The 24,251-nt window shown below is 43.9% G+C and overlaps 1 protein-coding gene across 1 annotated transcript in view; it reads left to right on the top strand.

Annotated features, from left to right (window-relative positions):
- DBP (D-box binding PAR bZIP transcription factor) overlaps nt 1–16,613 on the top strand; it is a 50,991-nt gene extending 34,378 nt beyond the window's left edge. The window contains exons 3-4 of the mRNA XM_075328433.1: nt 2,139–2,359; nt 8,241–16,613. Coding sequence (XP_075184548.1) covers nt 2,139–2,359; nt 8,241–8,456 — 437 coding nt within the window. The 3' untranslated portion in view covers nt 8,457–16,613. The remainder of the gene's footprint in view (nt 1–2,138; nt 2,360–8,240) is intronic.
- The last annotated feature ends 7,638 nt before the right edge of the window (nt 16,614–24,251 follow it).

Raw genomic sequence — 24,251 nt, 5'->3', positions numbered from 1 at the left:
AGTTCCACAGATATCCCAAGTGTATGGCTGGCTTTAGTTACACCAGGAAGAAATGTGTTAGAGACGTTGGTATTGATTAGCGTATTCAGCTTCCTGCTGTGCACATAGAATTGCTTTTCACCCCAAAATTCATAGTAATGCCTCTCCACATCCAACCAGATCAGCTGTGCCAGACTGAGGACTTGCTTCAAAGGAACCTGATTCTTGGTGGGACTCTGTGGCATTTCAGAGAACAGGACTTGCTTAGATAGACTGGCCATGCTCTAGCCCCTGAGCGGATTTTCTAAGTACAAGATGCATCTCATACCTTTATATTGTGAGCCCCAATGGGGACAGTATTGCCAATGTATCTAAAGTGCTATGGAACTAATAGCGCTATATAAATGAATAAATTATTATTATTATTATCTCAATAATTGAGAATATCCGCCAAAAGTTAATTTATTTCAGTAATTCAATACAAGAAGGAAAACACATATATTATATAGAGTCATTACACACACAGAGTGATCTATTTGATCTATTACATGTGTTTATTTCTGTTAATGTTGATGATTATGGCTTACAACCAATGAAAACCCAAAAGTCATAAGGAGTTTGTATGTTCTCCACGTGTTTGCGTGGGTTTCCTCCGGGTACTCCGGTTTCCTTCCAGATTCCAAAACATACTGATAGGGAATTTAGATTGTGAGCCCCAATGGAGACAGTGTTGCCAATATATGTAAAGGGCTATGGAATTAATAGCGCTATATAAATGAATAAATATTATTATCTCAGAAAATTAGAATATTATTTAAGACCAACGGAAAAAATGATTTTAAAATCAGAAATGTTGGCGCCTACTGAAAAGTATGTACAGTAAATGCACTTAATACTTGGTCAGGGCTCCTTTTGCATGAATTAAAGCATCAATGCGGCGTGGCATGGAGGCGATCAGCCTGTGGCACTGCTGAGGTGTTGTGGAAGCCCAGGTCTGGTGTCTCTCATCTTCCTCTTGACAATACCCTATAGATTCTCCAAGGCCAGTTATTTTCCTCCTTGGCCCAGGTAAGACGCTTCTGGCATTGTCTATTGGTCATGAGTGGCTTGACATAAGGAATGCGATAGTTATAGCCCATGTCCTGGATACGTCTGTGTGTGGTGGCTCTTGAAGCACTGACTCCAGCATCAGTCCACTCCTTGTAAATCTCCACCAAATTTTTGAATGGCTTTTTCTTAACAATCCTATCATGTCTGCAGTTATCCCGGTTGCTTTTGCACTTTTTTCTACCACACTTTTTCCTTCCACTCAACTTTCCATTAATATGCTTGAGTACAGCATTCTGAACAGCCAGCTTCTTTAGCAATGACCTTTTGTGGCTTACCCTCCTTGTGGAGTGTGTGTCAATGACTGCCTTCTGTACATCAGTCAAGTCAGCAGTCTTCCTCAAGATTGTGTAGCCTACTGAACCAGACTAAGGGGCCATTTTAAATGCTTAGGAAGCCTTTGCAAGTGTGTTGTGGTAATTATTCTAATTTTATGAGATAATGACTATTGGGTATTCATTGGCTGTAAGCCATAATCATGAACATTAACAGAAATAAACACTTGAAATATATCACTCTGTTTCTAATAACTCTATATAATATGTATTTCCCTTTTTGTATTGAAACATGGAAATAAATTAACTTTTTGATGATATTATAATTTATTGAGATGCACTTGTATATTCTCCCTGAAATGCTGGAGCACTCCAGAATAATGCATATATGGATGAAGTAATGCAGCCAACTCTGATTTATGCTGCTTGTGGTCTGGGCACCAGGAATCCGGTGACCAGTTCACATTAAAAACTACAATAACATTCCGCCAGTCGCTGGTCGGGAAAAAGCATATGAAAAATTATTTGCAATGATCAGCAAGGCGAAAACGCAAGGTTACCAAAAAGGGTTTCATAGCAAAGATGACAAAATTCTTGGAACATGCATCACACCAAATGTTTCAATACAGGCGGCTGTGGGTGCTATATGTCCGTGGTGTTTCCTATAAGGTGATGGCTAGGTAGTGATATAGCTGGTGGTCTCCGGTGTTACTGACTGAAGACATTACCTGTTTGTCTTACCTTACATCTTCTAACATGGAATGCTTTGCTCAACAGGTCAAATAACTCCTTCATCCAGAGAAAGCCCGAGTCCTGTTGACCCAGAGTCAGTGGAAGTAATGATGAACTTTGACCCTGATCCGGCTGATCTTGCCTTGTCCAGTGTGCCAGGACATGAAACGTTTGACCCTAGAAAGCATAGATTTTCTGAAGAGGAACTGAAACCTCAGCCGATTATGAAAAAAGCAAGAAAAATCCAGGTGCCAGATGAACAGAAGGTAAAAATAATTCCCAAAGCATTTCTGTGTCGTCATCAAACATAGAGGTCATTGCTGGGGTGGTGCCTTCCTTCAGAATAACATGAGCAGCAGCAGCACGGTCTCCCAAGCAGATCCATCCATAAAGCTTGGAGAGTTAGCTGCCTGAAATTTTTCCATTATTATTATTATGTTTTTTTTATTTATTTATTTAAATTTTTTTTAAACACAATCCAATTTGCCAAAAGCAATAGATTGTATGGTAAAAAAAATGGTTACGTTTTCAGTTTTAAAGCTGGTGTCACACTAAACGACAGCGACAACGACGTCGCTGTTACGTCACCATTTTCGGTGACGTAACAGCGACCTTGTAAGTCGCTGTTATGATCGCTGCTTAGCTGTCAAACACAGCAGAAGCAGCGATCATAAGGTCGCTGTGCTACATGTTCAGAGAGCAGGGAGCCGCGCTTAGCGCTGGCTCCTTGCTCTCCTGCAGCACACATCGGGTTAATTAACCCGATGTGTGCTGCAGCTACATGTCACAGTGCAGAGAGCAGGGAGCCGCGCGCACTGCTTAGCGCTGGCTCCTTGCTCTCCTTGCTACAGTATGCATCGGGTTAATTACCCGATGCATACTGCAGCCACATGTAACAGTGCAGGAGCCGGCACTGGCAGCAAGAGCGGAGGCTGGTAACCAGCGTAAACATCGGGTAACCAGGGAAAGGTCTTCCCTTGGTTACCCGATGTTTACGCTGGTTACAGCTTACCGCAGCTGCCAGTGCCGGCTCCTGATCGCTTCATTTCGTCGCTCTCTCGCTGTCACACACAGCGATGTGTGTGTCACAGCGGGAGAGTGACGACCAAAAAATGAAGCTGGACATTCAGCAACGACCGGCGACCTCACAGCAGGGGCCAGGTCGTTGCTGGATGTCACACACAGCGACAGCGACGGGACGTCGCTGCAACGTCACAGAAAATGGTGACGTAGCAGCGACGTCGTTGTCGTCGTCGTTATGTGTGACACCAGCTTTAGAGCCAAAGGTGCACTGATGGCTAAACCTAGAGTGTAAAAACAATGAGCGGATAAAACAAACTTGTGAGTCTCGTGCACATCTACATTTTCACAGACACCATAATAGTCCGTAAACCATATAATGGCTGATATGATGCCTTGATGGACCATACAGATAACTTGCAATTTACATTAGTCATAGCTTTGGCAGCAGTCCGGTTGACCTTCCGATGGTTCGGCCTGCCTCCACATTACATAGGAGCGTTTACTCGGAGGAGGACATTTGTGTTTGCTACGAGAGAGCCGCTGCCAGACATCTCTGGTGGCTTATCTCCCCGAAAACAAAATGATCAGTCCGAATCAGACATGCTAGATCATTATCTCCTTTTGACATCTTGTGTCGGGGGAAAGTTGGGAGACCCCCATACACATTACATATATGGTGGACTTAGGAATCACTTTTTCTGCGCCTCTAATGAAATAGTTAATGTTCATTTTCAGGTCATTACATTTCTGGTTCCTAAACCAAAGCAATACCCAGTGTCAGTTAATAAATAAGGCATAAGACCCTTGAATCTTTTCTTTTGCCAAATGTTGTAATTCATTCACTAGTGTTGGATATTTTGCTTCTCTCATTGTCTTTTGCTGTTTTATATTGAAGTAGATGATAGGTTTCCCAGGCGCTGTTCACACCTGCGTTCTTGGTTCCACGTTTCTGTTTCACTAGAGCAGTAGAAATGTGGAACAAAAATAATGGAGGTTCCAGAAACCTTGCATTACAGGCCCCAACAGAACCAGATGGAACCCAGTGAATATAACTTAATAATAAAAGTTTTAAAGTTTACCTACACTTTAACATCTTTTTTTTAATATATGTGCTAAATTGCCTGCAGATCAATGGGAGTCTGAGTAATGAGACTCCAACTGATCAGGGATAACCAACTCTTCATGTCCAATAACGTACTGGTACATCATTGGTCATGTTGTGGTAATTGCCACCATCTGCTGCAGTGAGCCAGCAGTGATCCCTGCACATGTCTGCTGATTTGATCAGCAGACATTTGGGGCTAAGGCTGCTTTCACACATCCGTTTTTTGCTGAGCGGCACAATACGGCGCTTTGCAGAAAAAACGCAACAGGTTTTTTTTTTGCCACCGGTTGCGTTTTTCTGCATAGACTTGCATTAGCGCCGTATTGTGCCACATGGCCTTTGCGGTTTTTGCCGGATGCGGCATATTTAGCCCATGCGGCGGCCGGATGGAACGTTGCCTGGCATGTTTTTTTTGTGCGGCGAAAAAAACGCATCGCGCCGGATCCGGCACGATGCGGCGCAATTTACAATACAAGCCTATGGACGTCCTGCGGCGTCCTACGGCAAAAACCGCATCCGGCCGCCAGATGCGTTTTTTTGCACTGCGCATACTCAGTATCAAGCCGCATCCGTCAAAAACCGGACGGGACGCATGGAAAAACTGATGCAACGGATCCGGTTTTTACACCGCATCCGTTGCATAGGTTTTTGAGCCGGATTGAGCTGCACTGCAAAAAACGGATGTGTGAAAGCAGCCTAAAAGGTGCGGGTGAATCCGCGATCCACCCGCGCCTGCTTGCCACTTAGATCGTGCTGTCAAAATGTGACAGCACGATTTAAATGTCCGCAGTGGAGATCGTGTTGTTCCCCGCCACCATCTTAGGACATGTGACGTGATCACAGGGAGCCGGTGGTTCCCAAAATAGCGACAGGTCATGTGATGACCCCTGACACTAGCATGACATTTTTTGTGAGAGCCGACAGAGCGCTGCCTCTTACTGAAACGTTGCATTTCTGCTGATCAGAGTTATGCAGTTCTGATCAGCAGAAATAAAGAAGCAATCAGACTGCTGATCCATAAAGTTATTAAAAATATAAAAAACTAAAAGTTGAAATCACCCCTCCTTTTGCCCCATTTGAAAATAAAACAGTTAAAAAATATACACATATTTGGTGTCACCGCATTCAGAAATGCCCGTTCCATCAAAATATAAAATCAATTATTCTAATCTCTACACAGCATGGTGAGAAAAAAATTACAAACGCCAAAACTATGTTTTTTGGTCACTGCAATTTTTTTTTAAAAAAATGCAATAAAAGGCAATCAAAACGTAGCATTCACACAAAAATTAAATAATTAAAAATCTCAGCTCAAGACGCAAAAAATAAGCTATCACTGAGCCCCAGATCCCGAAAAATAAGGGCGCTACAGGTCGCGGAAAAAGCAACAAAAGCGCTATTCTTTTTTTCGACAAACTTCTGATTTTTTTTAACCTCTTAGATAAAAGTAAAAGTATACATGTTTGATATCAGTGAACGCGTACAGACCTGAGGCATCTGCAGACGCATCAGTTTACCGTATAGTGAAGACTATAGTGAAAACAGCACACTTGGAATTTGTCTCTCAGGACAATGGTTTACCATATTTTTCGGACTATAAGACGCACCGGACCATAAGACGCACCATGGTTTTAGAAAAGGAAAATAGGAAAATAAAATTTGAAGCAAAAAATGTGGTCCTGACACACTGTTATGGGGCGAGTATCTGCTGCTGACACTATTATGGGGGTAATGTCCCCAAATTCTCTACTAAGGTACCCCAGCCTGGTAATGATCCTCCTGGCTTGTGTGTGTATATATATATATATATATATGTCCCTCATCCTGGTATAGCCCCATCTTGCTATATACTGCCATCCTGGTATGTGCTCCCATCCTGCTATATACGCCATCATCCTGCTCATATACCCCATCATCCTGCACATATACCCCCATCATCCTGCTCATATACCCCCATTATCCTGCTCATATACCCCCATCATCCTGCTCATATACTCCCATCATCCTGCTCATATACCCCCATCATCTTGCTCATATACACCCATCATCCTGCTATATGGTCCCATCCTGCTCATATACTCCCATCATCCTGCTCATATACTCCCATCATCCTGCTCATATACCCCCAGCATCCTGCTCATATACCCCCATCATCTTGCTCATATACCCCCATCATCCTGCTCATATACCCCAATCATCCTGCTATGTCCTGCATCCTATGGCACACAGAAAAAAAAAAATAAACGATTACACTCACCTTTCCTCGCTTCACGCAGCATCGCTCCTCCTCCTGTCTGCCGGCAGCGCTATGTTGAGCCAGCCACGATCCCTGCAGCATCGCGATGTCCTCTTGTCTTCCGGCGCGACTGTGTGGACACGTGCGCACAGTGATGACGTCATTGCTGTGAGCACCGCTAGTTTCCATACAGCCGCGGCCGGCAGACAGGAGGACATCGCGGTGCTTCAGGAGAACGGTGAGTACATTGATTCACTGCACCCCGCGCTGATGATGATGCGCGGGGAGCAGCGACTACAGCCGAGCATGATCACTCCAGGCTGTAGTTGCCAGGGGTGATCACGCGAGCTAGCTGTTTACTATGCGTGCGTCCCCGCCCATCACCCCGCCCACCTGTAGCGCCGGCTTCAGCCCTGAGAGATGGGTGGGAGGATGAGCGTGCATATGGAATGAGCGGACCCACGTGGTCACGGCAGGCGCTGCCACAGTCTGCTCGTGCCCCCGATGACCCGCTCCACCGAAGCACCCTCATTACCCGCAGCCCTATATTCAGACCATAAGACGCACCTCCCACTTTCCCCCAACATTTGGGGGGAAAAAAGTGCGTCTTATGGTCCGAAAAATACGGTAATTCTAAAGTACAACTCGTCCTGCAAAAAAACAAGCCCTCATATGGCAAGATTGACAGAAAAATAAAAAAGTTATTGCTCTCTGAAGAAGGAGAGCAAAAAATGAAAACGAAAAACAGAAAATCGCCCTTAGTGAAGGGGTTAAAGGGAACCTGTCACCACTTTTTTGGCGTATAAGCTGCGGCCACCACCACCGGGCTCTTATATACAGCATTCTAACATGCTGTATATAAGAGCCCAGGCCGCTGTGACAACATAAAAAACACTTTATAATACTTACCTAACGGTCGCACGGTGGGCCTTATGGGTGTCTCTGTTCTCCGGTGCCGGCGCCTCCTCTTTCGGCCATCTTCGTCCTCTTTCTGAAGCCTGTGTGCATGACGCGTCTACGTCATACACACTCGCCGGTCCTGCGCAGGCGCACTACAATACTTTGATCTGCCCTGCTCAGGACATGAATGCCGGCGAGTGTGTATGACGTTGGACACATCATGCACTGCGGCTTCAGAAGATGGAGGACAAAGATGGCCGAAAGAGGCGGTGCCGGCACCGGACAACGGAGACACCAATATGGCCAGCCGCACGACCATTTGGTAAGTATTATAAAGTGTTTTTTATGTTCTCGCAGCGGCCTGGGCCCTTATATACAGCATGTTAGAATTCTGTATATAAGAGCCTGGTGGTGGTGGCTGCAGCTTATAGGACAAAAAAGTGGTGACAGGTTCCCTTTAAGGAAATATTAAAGTGGACGTACTCGTAAGTTTTTTATATTTAGAATCTTATGTCTCATAATCATACTATATCGATTTAGAATATTCTCAATTTGAGGTTGTGAAGTGTAATATTTTTACGTTTTTTTTTTAATTTTTGGTATCCATTTGTACTTACCAATAGTGTATTCGGCCTTGCCATCTTAACAGTTAGTTTTCCTGCTTCTGTTTGGTCCTTTTCTATGAGCCGGAGAGGTTTCAGAGATGGACCCACCACAAAACCATCAAGACTTGAGTAAAGCAAACTTTCTTTTCTTTAAGCCTGCTATGCATGTGGGAAGATGGCTACTATTTAGTAATTTCCTTTGCCAGCTGTAAGGTTGTGTTCAGACGTGAGGTTCGTAATTATTCGCAACTCATGTTCTCATTTTGTTTTCCATTTAGGATGAAAAATATTGGAACCGGCGGTACAAAAACAACGAAGCAGCCAAACGTTCCCGAGATGCACGTCGGTTAAAGGAAAACCAGATTACGGTCCGGGCTGCATTTTTGGAGAAGGAGAACGCAGTTTTGCGCCAGGAGGTAGCCAAAATTCGCCAAGAACTCTCTCGTTACCGAAACATTCTGTCAAAATATGAGTCTCAGCATGGAGAATTGTAAGGAACTGCGAAAATGTGTAGCTGTCCCACGTGGTTGCACGAACTAACACTTCACAAGAATCGTTCCCACAATTCCTCTTTTCTTTCCTGACGAATGGCCCTTATTCACTAAGAAATCTCACAAGATGTAGAGGGCATGAGGAACACAAGGAAGCAGGCTGACATACAACTATTTTATTGCCTGGCTTTCTTCCTCCAATTATCAGCGTTCCATCTTGACCTCCTTTTCTGCAGGACAAAGGTGCTATAGTGACTACCGAACACTATGGGGTATCACCAGCGATTAGGCAAACAGAGGCGAGGAAAAGGAAGCCAAAGCTGATTCTGAACACTGGCACCATCCAATACACCAGCCACCACGTAAAAGGCCAATTTCCCTGTATCTGACAATCCTTTCACGCGACTGTCCAGTAGCATTGTATTTTTTTATATAATCGTTCTGTCGAAGAAAGTTCGGTGGATACAGCATGGATGATAAATATTTGTACAAAGATGTAAATATGTGAAATGAATATTCTAAATGACATGGTATTACAATTAAACAAGCAGGAAAAGGGTGAACAAAATGAAAAAAAAACTATTGAGTTAGGTCTGCAGGGATTTCATATTCTAGTATCTTACTAAATCAAGGAAGTTCCACCTCTAAAAGCCAGACACTGACCACTACTGTGACACATGACAACTGAGCACTATTCATTACTTCATTGTTAGTATCTTTTAGGCCGAAAATGAAAATGTGTGCATGAAATGATCGTGGTGGGTACACCGGTCATGCTTACACCCAATTACAACTATATTTTGCCTCCTTACACAGAATGGCACATTCCCTTTTAGAATTTTTTTTTTTCATGAAAATCATGGAAAATCATTGATTTTCCAAGCCTTAAAAGAGCCATATATTATAATGCTATCAGTGCTTTCTTAGCAGTTATAAAACCATCTAATCGATAATGACACAATCTTACCAGCTTCCGCCACCATCTTCACAAGGTATTTTCCTTTTGTTCTTGGGTTGATACAGCTAAAAAGAAGGCAGACCCTTATGGGTATGTTCCCCCAGGGCGTATACTCATTTTTCGAGTGTATTAAAGTAGCAGCATTTTGAACGAGGTACTGTGGATAATGACATAATCTTACCAGCTTCTGCCAGCATTTTCACAAGGTCTTTTGCTTTTGTTCTTTGGTTGATAAAGCTCATAAGAAGGCAGACTCTAATGGGTATGTTCCCCCAGGCATATACTCATTTTTTTGAGTGTATTAAAGTAGCAGCATTTTGAACGAGGTTGATCTCCACTGGGGATTTGAAGTCATAGCCATTTATTCCGCAGATATCGGAGTGGATTTTACCCTTTGCAGTGTAATGTCTTCAGCAAATCTGTGGCATTTCAGCAACGGCTTTTGCCGATGCAGATTTTGATGCACATTTTTTTTTTTTTGCTGTGATATGCCATAAGGGACCATACCTTTTAAATCTAATGCCAAGCATTCCCTTTAAGATGGGTTAATTAAAAAAAATTGGCCTTTTCAACACTCTCTGGACATCTTTACACCATCTTGAAAAGTTAATATGGTCCCAATTACAAGCAAAGTGTGACAATCTGGAGAAACCTTTCTGTTCCACTTTACAAATTAGTGGTTTTAGCACATTGCGAATACAAGTAATTCCCCTTCTCACAACATAAAAGCGGCATTCAGATATGTTATTTTATCATCGTTTTTACGTTGACTTTTGATGAGGTTTTTTAATAGAAAAATTTTGGTGCAAGGTGCATAGAAAGGTTTACCCAGTCCTAATGAATGGCTTATAATTAAGTTGGATTGACATAAATTGCTGATACACGAGGTGTGCTGGGATATTCGCTGCACTGGGCAAATATCATTTTACATGGTTCTTAGGTAACATAAAATGAAATATTAATGTAGTGATATTCAAAGAGTGGTAATCCGGTAGATTTGCTTTCTACAGAACACGTGGAGAAGGCCCCAGCTATCCTCGCCATATCTATTTTCACAATGTGACTGCGCCACTGCTCCACTGTCAGTACAAGATGAGCAAAAAAGGTTCAGGAGAACTAACCAGCGGATATGTATATCCTAAATGGGAAGTAGATTCCCATAGTCACCAGCCACAGTATGGAAAAAGGCTTTTGCTTTTCTTCTTCATACATTTTGGCATCACAAGCAAGAGAAATATGTAACCCATAAAGTAGAGCAATATCCGGCCATGTAGTGGGTGTGATTAGTGAGGACTTATTCTTTCTACAATAACATCAGTATATGCGTTTGCATGCATCCATGCCCCAGCCATTCTGCTGCCTGACAGCATTAGATTTGCTTTCCATCATCTCCTATACATACACTGCCTTAAACATTTTCCATCTTTTGCACTTTCAAAGATCCATAATATAGTGGCATCCATAGTTACAGCTACCAAGCAAGGTGTATACCACGCAATGAGAAATTCCTAAAAGCATTGCATCTACGGCGGTATCTGTGATTTTCTAAAAGTCCCAGTTTCTCCTTAGTAAGAGACTACACATTGTTTATTGAAGTCTGTTGCTAGGAAGCATCTGCCAGACTATAAAACAGCAAGCAACAAATCTAAGAAGGCAAAAGTTTCATGTTGGGTCTTGTGATCTACCTACCTTTTATGGTTACATTGCCATTCATATCTTAAATGGAATCTGTCAGTAGGATCTACCCTCCTCAGTTGTCTATATGGGTACGTAGGTCATAGTAAGCTGAATAATATGATACCTTGATATCTGTGATCCCATGTCTTATTCCAGAGTGATCCACATTTTTCTTTTATGTTATTGAGCTGTTAAGATCTATGGGCTGGACATAGATCTCACTGAGAATCTGACTCCAGAGCTTGTTTTAAATTTAACAGGGCATTACCAGTCTGAGACATGTAATAACTGACAGCCTGAGCTCACTGCAGAGCTGTGTGTAATTATAACTAACACATCTGCAGATTTCTCTCAGGGCTTCAGCCTCCATCTCACAGGCAGTCCGTCTAGCAATATTGTTGCACTTCAGCAGAGCTGTGAGAGCTGCAGCTGCTACCGTGTTTGTAAGAAGACAAAGTTCAGTTCTACTGTTCTTTGTTAATTACATGTCTCACACTGGTCAGATTCTCATGCATATCAATGTCCAGCCCATAGCCTGGAACAGCTCATTTACATTTAAGAAAAACATGGCTTTCCCTAAAATGAGACATCAGATTGCAGATATCAAGATATTCCTCTATCACCTATATGTCCATATAGACACCTTTTGACGGTTGATCATACTGAAGGATTCCCTTTAAACTTAGCAGTACCACAATAGCCATCTGGTTGGTAGTTCTGTGATGGTTCTAGATCAACCCACCATTTTGGGGTCTCCCCATTTGCTAATGTTGGATGAAGGTGCAGCATTGTGCAATTTTTCATTAACAGGATTATTTTCAATGGGTTCCTACATGCATGGAATATGTCCCTCCCTGCATTAGTTACCAGTGATCAGACCATTGCACAATTGTGCATACATGTAGTGTAGATTTAAGCAAGAGTGACAGACAAGGGTGGTTTCTCTAGTTGGGTATAAATTAGTGAATCCAGAAGACGAACATATGTTAAATTGTGTAATATGAAAATGCTCATATAGGTGGGCCTGTACCCCATTATTAAGACAAAATTTTACTGCACTTAGTGTATTCTTTAAAGTGGAACTGTTGTTTTAGGAACACTTAACTGTTCCCGATCTCTATCCCCTCCCACTTGTCATCTATCTCATGAAAGGAAAATCTGTATTCACTGAAGACAGATTTTACTTCTGAACTGAGAATGAATGGTCAGTCATGTTGGAGAAATAAACAGATTTCTCTAATAAGATATATTACAAAGTTTCTTATTTTAATGTGCACTATTGATTTATGGGGAGGAATATAACAACAGTTACACTTTTAAGCTATTATTCCACTTTTTACTCCTTGATTATCTTGTGTTTATCACTTTATATGTGGTGTCCAGTTCCACATTAGCAAATTGGTAACTTTTCATCTAAAGTGTTCGTTGGTGGTAGGAAGGTTTTTTTTTTTTTACCTGGGTATCGCAGACTCGATAGTGAACACTTTAAGGTATTATTTGACGTTTTAGTCCTTGATTATCTTCTATTTTTTTCACTTTATATGTTGTGTCCAGTTCCACATTAGCAAATCGGTGATGCAATTTTTCATCTAAAGTGTTCGTTGGTGCTAGGAAGTTGTTTTTTTTTACCTAGGTATCGCAGACTCGATAGTGAACACTTTTTAGTCCTTGATTATCTTCTATTTCTCACTTTATATGTTGTGCCCAGTCCCACATTAGCAAATTGGTGATGCAATTTTTCATCTAAAGTGTTCGTTGGTGGTAGGATGTTTTTTTCCCCTTGATACACTAGAGGGTGAACACTTTGGGCCTGTTTTATGCTAATCTTGTGCTCTATCCCTTGCACTCATAAAAGTGGATTGTGAAATTGCTCTCGGAACTGATGAACATTGCTGCGTGTCTGCGTCCGGCCCTGGTCTTGTCCTCCTTGTCCACTTTGAAGATTTGCAAGGCAGAGTGGACCCCTTTATATGAGAGCGTGGTGCGTGTGTGCTTGTATCTGTGATTTGCACTAGTTTATAATGGACACAGGATAACGATTCTACTTCTAGGTGTTTCCACTTTTCGGATATAAATAGAGCATGATTTTTTTTTTCTACGATAATGTTTGTATTTTCTAGATACTTTCTATATTTCCAGAGGTCTCAGATGTACTTGTCTTTTAAATGACAAGCCAAAAAATATGTTTTATTTTCTTGCAAGAGGCACTTTTGAAAACAAATCTCGTACGTGGTAAATCGGATGCACCTTATGCACTATTAAGAGTTGTCCTAGAGAATCACTTGGTGACAGGAGAATATTGCAATGACTAGAGGTACTATACAATAAGAAAGTAACGATGTTGTATGTTAATTGCCATTTATAGCTGACTACCCCTTGTGATAACTGGAATTATTGCAATAACCGGATACATTTATTGCACATTTACTGTAATCTCTACTTTTTCTACTTACATTTACCAAACAATCCACAACCCTGGGTGCCTTATTGTATGGTACAGATTGTATGATCGTCTTCAGTAACCTGTCTTCTCACTTTCTATAAACTGCATTTTATACATATATTATATGGAAATGCCGTGAAATACAAAGTGACTTCTAGGAAGACAAATAGGGGGACCAATGTACAGTTTCGCACACCCTCACGGTAACTGATCCCCCATGCAGTGTTATTGATAGGTAACTTACCATACAATGTGCTAAGTCAAATCCATTGTTTCCAATACAAAGCAGAACCACTATTGGTAAAGCATGTATATTTTACATCTCTGTATACAGATTAGTATACTAAATTCCACCAAATCCACCTAAAATCGGAGCCATATAGACATCGGCGGGGGCCTCGACTTATGGACTTCTACCAATGTGATCCTTGTGTTTCTCTGAGAAACCCCTTTTAATATAGATGGCACTTAATATAAAAGAGATATAGTATAGGGGGGAGGGGGTATATAAGGGAGACAGGATGCCTTATTGATAACCAATTCATTGACACTGGCTTTATCATCAAGAAATGTAAGAGAATCCATGTAATGTAAAAATATTATTTTTTTGTTTTATTTCTTCATTTGTTTTATTATTCTGCACCTTGTAGAAAAACAATCTGAATAAGTCTGTAATAATCTGCTGTTCTGGATGGACTATGGGTCGGGTTGGTTTATCACTGCACTAACAGTGCAGAATTAAGGAATACTTGTTGATAATACAGGAATTTTTCTACATTGTGAAGAATGTTTTTAGATTATATATATTTTTAAAGGGAATTTGTCACCAGGTTTTTACTACTCCTAGAGCAGCATAATACAGGGGTAGAGACCCTGATTCCAGCAATTATAACTTATTTGTCTGCTTGCTGCAGAATTGGTAATATCCGAATTCTCTGCTGCAAATCTACCAGTTCTTTGAATTCTGAGCTCTATATAACCCCACAGCTTTCTGCCTATATGCACAGTGATTATGCAGAGCTCATAAATATAGAGCACTACATGGTCGCCCACACCACTTATCAGCTTTCTGTGTACACTCTGCATATGCAGAAAGTTGACAATTAGTGGTGGGGGTGTGGGGTTATACAGAGCTTATAAATATGGAGGACTACCTGGCAGTAAGTTTAATAGTCCACCAGTGATAATCTCCTGATGATTAATACAGTTATTTTAGTAAAAATTACAGAAAGCAGCCCAGTAAATGACACATTGCTGGAATCATATTCTCTGCCTCTGCATCATGCTGCTCTCACATTATGTAGCACAAACCTGGTGACAGATTGCGTTTTAATTTGTTAAAAAAAAACCTTTGGCCCTAGTGAATGCAAGAAAATGACCCAAAGCAAACCAATAGAGAAATGAGAGTTGTAATGTGATCGGCTACTGTTATCGTCTGCACAGATTTTCATTGATGAAGCCCAATGTATCAATGACATTTTAAAGCTATTCTACTAAATGCTTGAACCAAACTGTAAATGCAGAGGTGCTGAGATTTAATAATCTATCGTGGGATGTTTTAAAGATCACTTCTTATTTTAATTTGTAATTCACTTTCCCAAACTCATTAAAAAGACATAAACATGGTGACCGGGCAATGGCCATCATTGTTCTACCTTTTTCCAATGTTTGATTGCCATGCCCTATTGCTAAAGTGTGGACAGTAGGGTAAATAAATGTTCTCAGGGACACTGAGGGCCACAGAATACAAGCCTTGAATTTTATCTTTAAAATTTTAAAACTATATGCCTATTGATGTACTTGAAGTCATAACTCTTAGTTCAAAGGCGGCATAGTTCTCCCTCATTATACTCTATTAATACTTTTTGGTATTTCTAACCATTAAAACTGAGAATGCATTTCACTCTACACTAGGGCACCAGTGATCTTAATTTCAAGTAAACCCATTGTTGTCAGCCTGTTTTTATATCTAGATCTTTATAAATTGTATTGAGATGGTTTAAAAAAAGACCAAACATTTGAAAATAAGAGGACCTGTCAACAGGCCAAAAGTTGCCAGTTAGTGCACTTATTTTATTCCCGCTCCTCCCCTGAACATTGTTTTTTTGGGGTTTTTTTAATCCGTCATATGAGCCTTTTTGTTTAGTGCTAATTTTATGGGGGTAATTATGAGGCACAGCGTAGACCTTCCCCTAAGGATCCTGTGAGACACACCCCCGAGGATCCTGTGAGACACATACCCTTTTAAAGACATATTTGCACTAAAAAATAAATCCAGTTTCTTTAATACTGTGGCAGATTTTTTAAAAATTGAATATTCAGGGGAATATCTGGAATAACAGAGCAAAGACTGGTCACTTTTGACCTGGTGAAAGGTCCTGGACTGAGGTATGGTAAGGCCTGAAGACTGAGTTAGTATTCTGGTAAAGTGTTGTGGTTGGAACTTTGTGTGGTTCACTTCAACATCTACACATATACTCAGGAAGTATATATTGTATGTGGTGAGGGACCTGCACACAGTGTCTGCCAACACTTCACCCGACAATGTTCTGGAGAATACATGGCAACCTGATTCAGAGTTTGGGCCTTTAAAAATAGTTGTAATTTCTTTTGGCCTTCCTGAATTCTCCTCTGGTGGGTCTCCTTAAAGGACATAAGAGATATTGCATTGTATGTGACCCTCTTTATCGCACTACCTATTCACACAACACCAAGTTCTATATTTTAGGTGTAAAGAATTACCTGGATCACTTTAATTTTTCTTGTTTTACTAAGCTGCCAAATGACGGTTATATTTAGCACAAGATAATATATTCAGAGAAAAAAGAACAATATATATATAGAGATATATAATATAGATGTATAGATATATTTATTTTATCATCCAAGAATTATATTTGTAAGCAATAAAGGTTACAGATATGTGGGTCATGTTTTTCTTTTGAGATGTATGGTTTGGTGCTTGTGTCTTGTGTTATTTCCTTTTTGCTATTGTTATTGCTGAAGAATATTGTGGATGGAGCATTTTGTACCAGTTATTGCAACCTTGTAATACATAGTAAAGCTTATGTGTTTTGTGTTATCTCGAGTCTTGCCCTTTATTTTTATAAAAATGATATTTCTGTGGTTTGGTGGCCATATTTAACTATGATCATGCACACTAATATATTACAGCAACCTTCAAGTTGTATATAGTCTGTGGTCATATACGTCTACAGGGTATCCCTATTCATAAAGATCAAAAATAGTTTTACACATTCTGTACAAAATAACAAAAATTGGGCAATTTTGCATTGTAAAGGCACAACTGGGGGGATTTTTAGTAGCAGGAATCCTGACTCTGAGCTATCTTTATGAAGCTTGAGGCGCTCACTACATATGGTTTTTCTATAGAGATCAATGGGAACTATAAATGCACATGCATTCACTCCCCCTAGTGGTGGCTGCAGGCAATGTTGCATGACTGACTAGCCCTGTGTAATGAAAACCCCTCTAAAGAATTGTAGACCTATTTAGATTTAGAAAAATTACATTTTCTATACTTTTCTAGACCCTTAATCTCCATAAGCCCCCCCTCCCTCCACAGACGATTTGGATATAAGTAGTATATGATTGACTACACACAAAAGATAGATGTCCCCCCACCTATTGGAGGTAGCAATCCTAAAAGTCAAAAGTGGCCCTTTAATGAGCCTTGTCATATGACTTAGGATTTATGCCAGATCAAAACCTCAATTTTCAGACACTGTGTTTCGGAGTAATTGCCCCTCGTCATCGCTGTGTGTGTGAAGCCGCAGGAGCGAGGAACATCTCCTACCTGCGTCCTGCTGCTCACGCCGGCTATGCGAAAGGACGGAGGTGGGGGGGATGTTTACGTCCCGCTCATCTCAGCCCCTCCGCTTCTATTGGCCTCCTGCCGTGTGACGTCGCTCTGACGCAGCACGACCCGCCCCCTTAATAAGGAGGCGGGTCACCGGCCAGAGCGACGTCGCAGGGCAGGTAAGTGCATGTGAAGTTGCCGTAGCGATAATGTTCGCTACGGCAGCTATCACAAGATATCGCAGCTGCGACAGGGGCGGGGACTATCGCGCTCGGCATCGCAAGCATCGGCTTGCGATGTCGTAGTGTGCAAAGTGCCCCTAAGACAAGATCTAAGGGGAAAACTAGGCATACAATATAGCTCTCCCTTCCGTTAATTTGGTAGCTCCTTACCAACCACTCCATCCATTGTACAAGAATTATAAATTACCTGTATATTTTGGGAGCTCTGCAAATGTTTGTTTTTCTAAAGCAAAAGAGTAAATTTGAAGATGATAGAAACAAATTGCAAATATTAAAGTTAACCACTTCACAACATGTAATGTGTTGATTCCTGTCTTTGATGCAAGCTCAGAAGCTGAGCCTGCATTATTGACAGCAAATCAAGCTTGCACTGGCCCACAGGAGAGCAGGAGAGTCCTCCAGTGGGCCCATTGGCAGTAATATGTCACTTAGTCCCAAAATATGGTCAGTAGTTTTCACAATACACTTGATTCACTATGTACAGACAAAGGAAGCAACTCATCATTTATTTTACTAACTACCCATTACGTTATATAAAAGCAAAGGTATATTTGTGAATTTAATAATGATCAGTGGGTCTTCAGTGTCCATGTTACTTGTGGGTTCCTTCTGCCCCAGTCTGACATTGCAGCAAATACTGTGTTAGGCTAGCGCCACACATCCGTGCTGCCGGCACGTGTTTGTCATTTTTTACACGTACCGGCGGCACGGAGACACTTTAACCAATGCTACCCTATTGTAGCAGGCACACACACGTAAAACCACACGGAACGTGTGTCCGTGTGCGTTTGTACGTGTGTGCTTTTTTGAAAGCGCTGACATGTCAGTGTTTTCTCCCGCAGCACGGGTGTCACACGGCCCGCACCCGCACCACACGGGTGTAGTGTGGATGCGGTCCCGTGTGACACGCACCGGAGAAACCACACATGTCAGTGAAAAATAAAAAAACATTAACTCACCTTCTCCAGCCCTCCTGTCTCTGCCGCTGCTGCCTCTTGCTGCTGACCGCCGCTCATTATTCTCATTGAATATTCACTTCACTGCCTGGCAGCAGCAGCAGCGGGGAGACGGGAGGGCTGGAGACTGAGGATCAGCACCATGGACAGCAGCGCGGACATCAGGAAGGACCAGGTGAGTATAATAATTACCGGCTCTACGTGTGCTATCGCGGATAGCACACGTAGAACACACGTGTCCCGCACGTACCAGAGACACGTACTTACCTGCACGCAACACGCAGGGAAAATACGTGTCTCTCGGCACGTGCGTGAATTTCACGTGAGTGTGGCAGAAGCCTTAGGTCGGTTTCAGACGTTTGTGTTTAATCAGGTACAAGTCACACGTATGGTTATGGTCATACGTGTGTCACGCGTGTGTCAGACGTGTGACACCCGTGTTTGCATACGTGTGACAGGTATCGGAGAAAACACGGGTCTGTGAAATAAAAAGATTTTCCATATTTACCTGCTGTCTCCGACTCTGCTGCCTCCTGCTCCTCACGGCCGCTCATTATATTCATCGATTATTCACCGCACTCAGGACCTGGAAGCCGGAGTATCACGGGGACAGCGCTGGGTACAGCACCGCCGAGGACAGGTGAGTATTCTTCCAGCACAGTGATATCCAGGATGTCATTGGTGTTCCCAATGATCTCTGATGACATTCTGATGACCCCCGCGACACCTGGGCTACAGCTTCCCAGGTTCATCAGAGTTCATTGGGACTGTGAGGAGTCCCCGATGCTGTCCACACACACACACACACACACACACACACACACACACACTGAGCACATATACACACATATCAGACACACATGGATACACTGAGCACATACACACACACACACACACACATAGCGCACTTGCATGTATACACTGAACACACACACACACACTCTGCTGTATACTTACCCAGCGATGCGGTCCCTGGCACTGACATCCCCGCGATGTTGCTGCTTCCAGCTCCTCAGTGCACTATTCAGTGAGTTTAATGAACGGGGGTCAGGAGCGGGAGGCAGCAGAGCCGGAGACAGCACCGCTGGAGAGCGGTAAATATAGAAAATCTTTTTATTAAAAAGACCAGTGTTTTCTCTGGTACGTGTTACACTGATGTCACACGGATCACATCAGTGTGCGATCCGTGTGACAAACGTGCTGCCGGAGAAAAAACGGACATGTGTGCGTTTGGGGCCATGTGACAATACGGACGTGTGAGTAACAGCATATAAAAACATGAGTGCGTGTGACATCCGTGTTAAAAACAGATGTCACACGTACATAAAACACGGATGTCTGAAACCAGCCTTATTCAGCCATAATAGCTGTTGACTCCTTAAATGCCACCTTTGATCTCTCACTTCGCCATTCATAGTGTGAAAAAACAAGACCTCACACTGCTCCAGCAACCAAAACTAAAACATTTCAGGCCTCTGTGGCAGCACGGGCATTTTTTTTTCGAAACCCAAGAAACAAGTGATTATTTTTTTCCTCAGTATTATTGCACTAGGTAATTTTTTCAGTTTTCAATATGTTGAATAGTAGAAAGGATGATGCCAATCAAAAGTACAAGTTGGTTCAATCGGCTATGTGGACTGAAAAAAAAGTTATGTCTCTTGGAAGAAGGGGATAAACGAAAGGAAAACGCAAGAATGAAAAATCATTCTTTGAGGAAGGGGTTAGCCTAATATGGGGCTTGTGCATTTATAAGACCCTGCTAGTGGTACTTTCTGGGTTTAGCATGCTTTGTCTAACCAAACCAACCATTTGCATTAATACTTGGGATACTCCTAACTATTTATTGAGTGGCCTGCATGATCAAACACGTAGAGAGGTGACGATGGCGGGGGCACATTACAGGCCGCCCACTGCTCCAAACATATTAAAAATAGCATTCATCATACTTTGATTTCTGGTAAGGCTGCCGTGTAGTGTAAAGGCCCCGTTACACGCAACGACATCGCTAACGAGATGTCGTTGGGGTCACAGAATTCGTGACGCACATCCGTCCTAGTTAGCGACGTCGTTGCATGTGAAACGTATGAATGACCGCTAACAATCAAAAATACTCACCTTATCGTTGATCGTTGACACGTCGTTCTAATCTCAAATATCGTTGATGGTGCTGGATGCAGGTTGTTCGTTGTTCCTGAGGCAGCACACATCGCTACGTGTGACACCCAGGAACGACGAACAACACCTTACCTGCGTCCTCCGGCAACGAGGTGGGCGTCACTTTCAGCTGCTCTCTGCCCCTCCGCTTCTATTGGACGGCTGCCAGCGCTGTGACGCCGCACGAACCGCCCCCTTATAAAGGAGGCGGTTCGCCAGCCACAGCGACGTCGCTAGGCAGGTAAGTCCATTTGACGGGGACTAACGATATTGTGCGCCACAGGCAGCGACTTGCCCGTGATGCACAAACGACGGGGTCGGGTGCTTTCACGAGTGACATCACTAGCGATGTCGCTGCGTGTAAAGCCCCCTTTACATTCGCACATATAAACTGCAAATATATGATCAAATGTATCTCTGACCGTACAGTTTCGGTAAGATGGCGCCACTTGAACCAATAAAAAGACTTTAATGCAGCTGGCCTTGATCAAGGTCCAAATCTCGTCCTGGGAGCCAGCTGTTAAGACCTTACACACCTGCCATTATAGATACCTTGGCAGAGCATATTGTATCCTTCATGCCCTATTCACACAATCTGCAAAACAGAGATTAAACTGCACAGCATTCTCATTATCCAGAGGATTCTGCTCAGAAACACCGTTGTATGACAGTAGGCAATGGCATCGCAAACCATGTCAGACAGTCAAGTGTATCTGCAGATTATAATGTTCACGGTGGACATACCCACACAGCTTGAGCCCATTATTTTTGTGCCACTTTGTGCTGTGCTCAGCCACTGAAAATAAGAGCACACTTTCCAAAAATGCGACACTATAATTATAATAGAGTATATTGTGAGACTGTGACCGGGCTGGTCCATGACGGCCGGTACGTCTCGCCCCGGTTGTGCTCCCTCCATGTATAGTAAGCAAGTCCACTCCAGGGTTAATCCTGTTTCACTACAGGCTGAAAGGAGGGTTAAAAGAAAGCAGGAACATGGGCGTGGTTGCCTAGTGTGTGAGGGAGTGAACACAACTCCCTGAGTCTCTGCCGGAGTAAGAAGTGTACATTGTATTGGACTTTGTGATTTGTACAATAAACCGTGTGCTGTGACCCTTGGTGCCTGGATCCTGTGTCTTCGGCCGCGCAGCCGACCGCGCTACCTCACATATGGTGGAGAATCGGCGGGCATGCCAGCCCGGTGAGGTGTAGCTTCCATTTCTGGTGACCCGGTAGCACATGTCCTGGATTCAAGCAGCTATACTACAGCCCAAACCCGGCGACGCCATGGAGGACATCCTAAAGCAGCTGGTTCAGGCCAATGCACGTCAGCAGCAAGCCTTGCAATTGCAGGAACAAAGGCACCAAGAACAGATGGTTCTAGTGGCCAAGGCGATCCGTGCCGGACCGGCAGCAACAACCCCGGGACCGGGTGATGACGGCAGCGTCCGGAAAACGGTGAGACAAGCGTTGCAAAAGATGACCCCGGGGGATGATGTGGAAGCGTTCTTGGCGGTGTTTGAGCGGGTGGCCGAGCGGGAAAAGCTGCCGACCCCCCAGTGGGCTGAGGTATTGTCGCCCTATCTGACGGGGGAGCCTCAAAAAGCGTACCTGGACCTCTGCACCGAGGACGCCATAGACTATGCGACCCTGAAAGCCGAAATACTTGCTCGGTTGGGGGTGAATACCTATGTACGGGCTCAGCGGGTAAATCAGTGGTTCTATGAGGAAGCCAAACCCGTACGCTCCCAGGCCTATGACTTGTTGCATCTAGTAAAGAAGTGGTTGCAACCCGATACTCTTAGCCCGGTGCAAATGGTGGAAAGGGTGGTGGTTGATCGCTTTGTGCGTACTTTACCCGTCACCATTCAACGGTGGGTAGGACAGGGCGACCCAAGTACCCTGGACCAATTAGTGTGCCTGGTAGAGCGGCATGTGGCGACGCAGGACTTGATACGGGACACTGAGACTTTGCGTGCCGCCCGTCGGTCAGGCCCCTCCAAGCCTCGGGTCAAGGACCCACCGCTGACACCAGTGCGGGAGTCCGCTACCGTCCCTGCTGAGGCCGCGCCCGCCGTCCCTGAGGTCCGGAAGGCCGGGTACCCTAAACGACAACTCGTAAAGGGGGTATCCTTCCCTATTAGATGTTGGCGGTGCCAACAGGTGGGACATCTGGAAGCTCAGTGTCCACTCACCACGGAGCCCATGGATTGTGGGGTTACCCGGCGGGGTTCAATGTATGCTCAGGCGGTGTATACCGCGGACCTTGTCTCCCCGGGGACTGAGCCCCACTTGTGCCAAATACAGGTGAATGGATGTCCGGTTACAGGCCTGTTGGATTCCGGAAGCTTAGTGACCCTTGTGCGATCAACCCTAAGGGCTAAAATAAAGGCCACAGGACGTACCGTGGGGGTGGTTTGCATACATGGGGACCGCCGAGACTATCCCACGGGGGTTGTCACCATCACAGCACCCTGCGGACAGGTGCAACATGAGGTGGGACTTATGAACTCTCTTCCCTATGACGTGATCCTAGGAAGGGATCTGCCGTATTTTTGGACTCTATGGAAGGGGCCTCCTAAGTCCCTTCAGGTATTGGACAGTCCGGGACCTGAGCCCGACAATCCCGAGTCAGGGACGCCTGCCGTAGGGGTCCCCATGATAGGGACAGAATGTGAACCCGATAGGTCGCCCCTAGAGGTATTGGCAGGAGAGGCTGAGAGGGTCGAGCCCATCCCGGAGTTGGAGGCGTCCCCGGATACGTTTGGGACAGCCCAACTCCAGGACCCTACATTAATACATGCCCAGAGTCGGGTGACAGTGGTTGACGGGGTGGCACAGCTGCCCGGTGCCCAGGTAAGGTACCCCCATTTCGCTCTTAAGCAGGATTTACTCTACCGGGTAGATGAAATACGGGGCGTGGGGGTAGAGCAGTTGGTGGTGCCCCAGCCGTATCGCCGGCGGGTCCTCGACTTGGCTCATCAACACCTGATGAGTGGCCACCTAGGGGTCAAGAAAACGCAGGAGCGAATATTGCAAAGGTTCTATTGGCCCGGGGTCTTTGGGGAGGTGAAACGGTTCTGTGAAACCTGCCCGGAGTGTCAGCTTACCGCACCCCTGGCCCACTTTCGCAGTCCGTTGGTACCGTTACCCATTATAGAAGTCCCCTTTGAACGGATAGGGATGGATCTGGTGGGGCCCCTCGTAAAGTCCGCTCGAGGGCACCAACACATCCTAGTGATCGTTGACTATGCCACCCGGTATCCAGAGGCGATACCTCTCAGACATACTGCAGCAAATCTTATAGCTCGGGAGTTGTTTTCTGTGTTCTGCCGGGTGGGGTTGCCCAAGGAGATCCTTACGGATCAGGGGACCCCATTCATGTCTAAAGTGACCAAAGAGCTATGCCGGCTACTCCAGATCAAGCAGTTGTGTACGTCTGTGTATCATCCTCAAACGGACGGTTTAGTGGAACGTTTCAATAGAACCCTGAAAACCATGCTAAAAAGGGTGATTTCCAAAGACGGGAAAGACTGGGATATGATGCT

The sequence above is a fragment of the Anomaloglossus baeobatrachus genome, chromosome 11 (genome assembly GCF_048569485.1).
Source record: "Anomaloglossus baeobatrachus isolate aAnoBae1 chromosome 11, aAnoBae1.hap1, whole genome shotgun sequence".
NCBI classification, from domain to species: domain Eukaryota; kingdom Metazoa; phylum Chordata; class Amphibia; order Anura; family Aromobatidae; genus Anomaloglossus; species Anomaloglossus baeobatrachus.
Note: the sequence above shows the minus strand (reverse complement) of the source record. Positions and strands in the feature narration are given on the sequence as shown.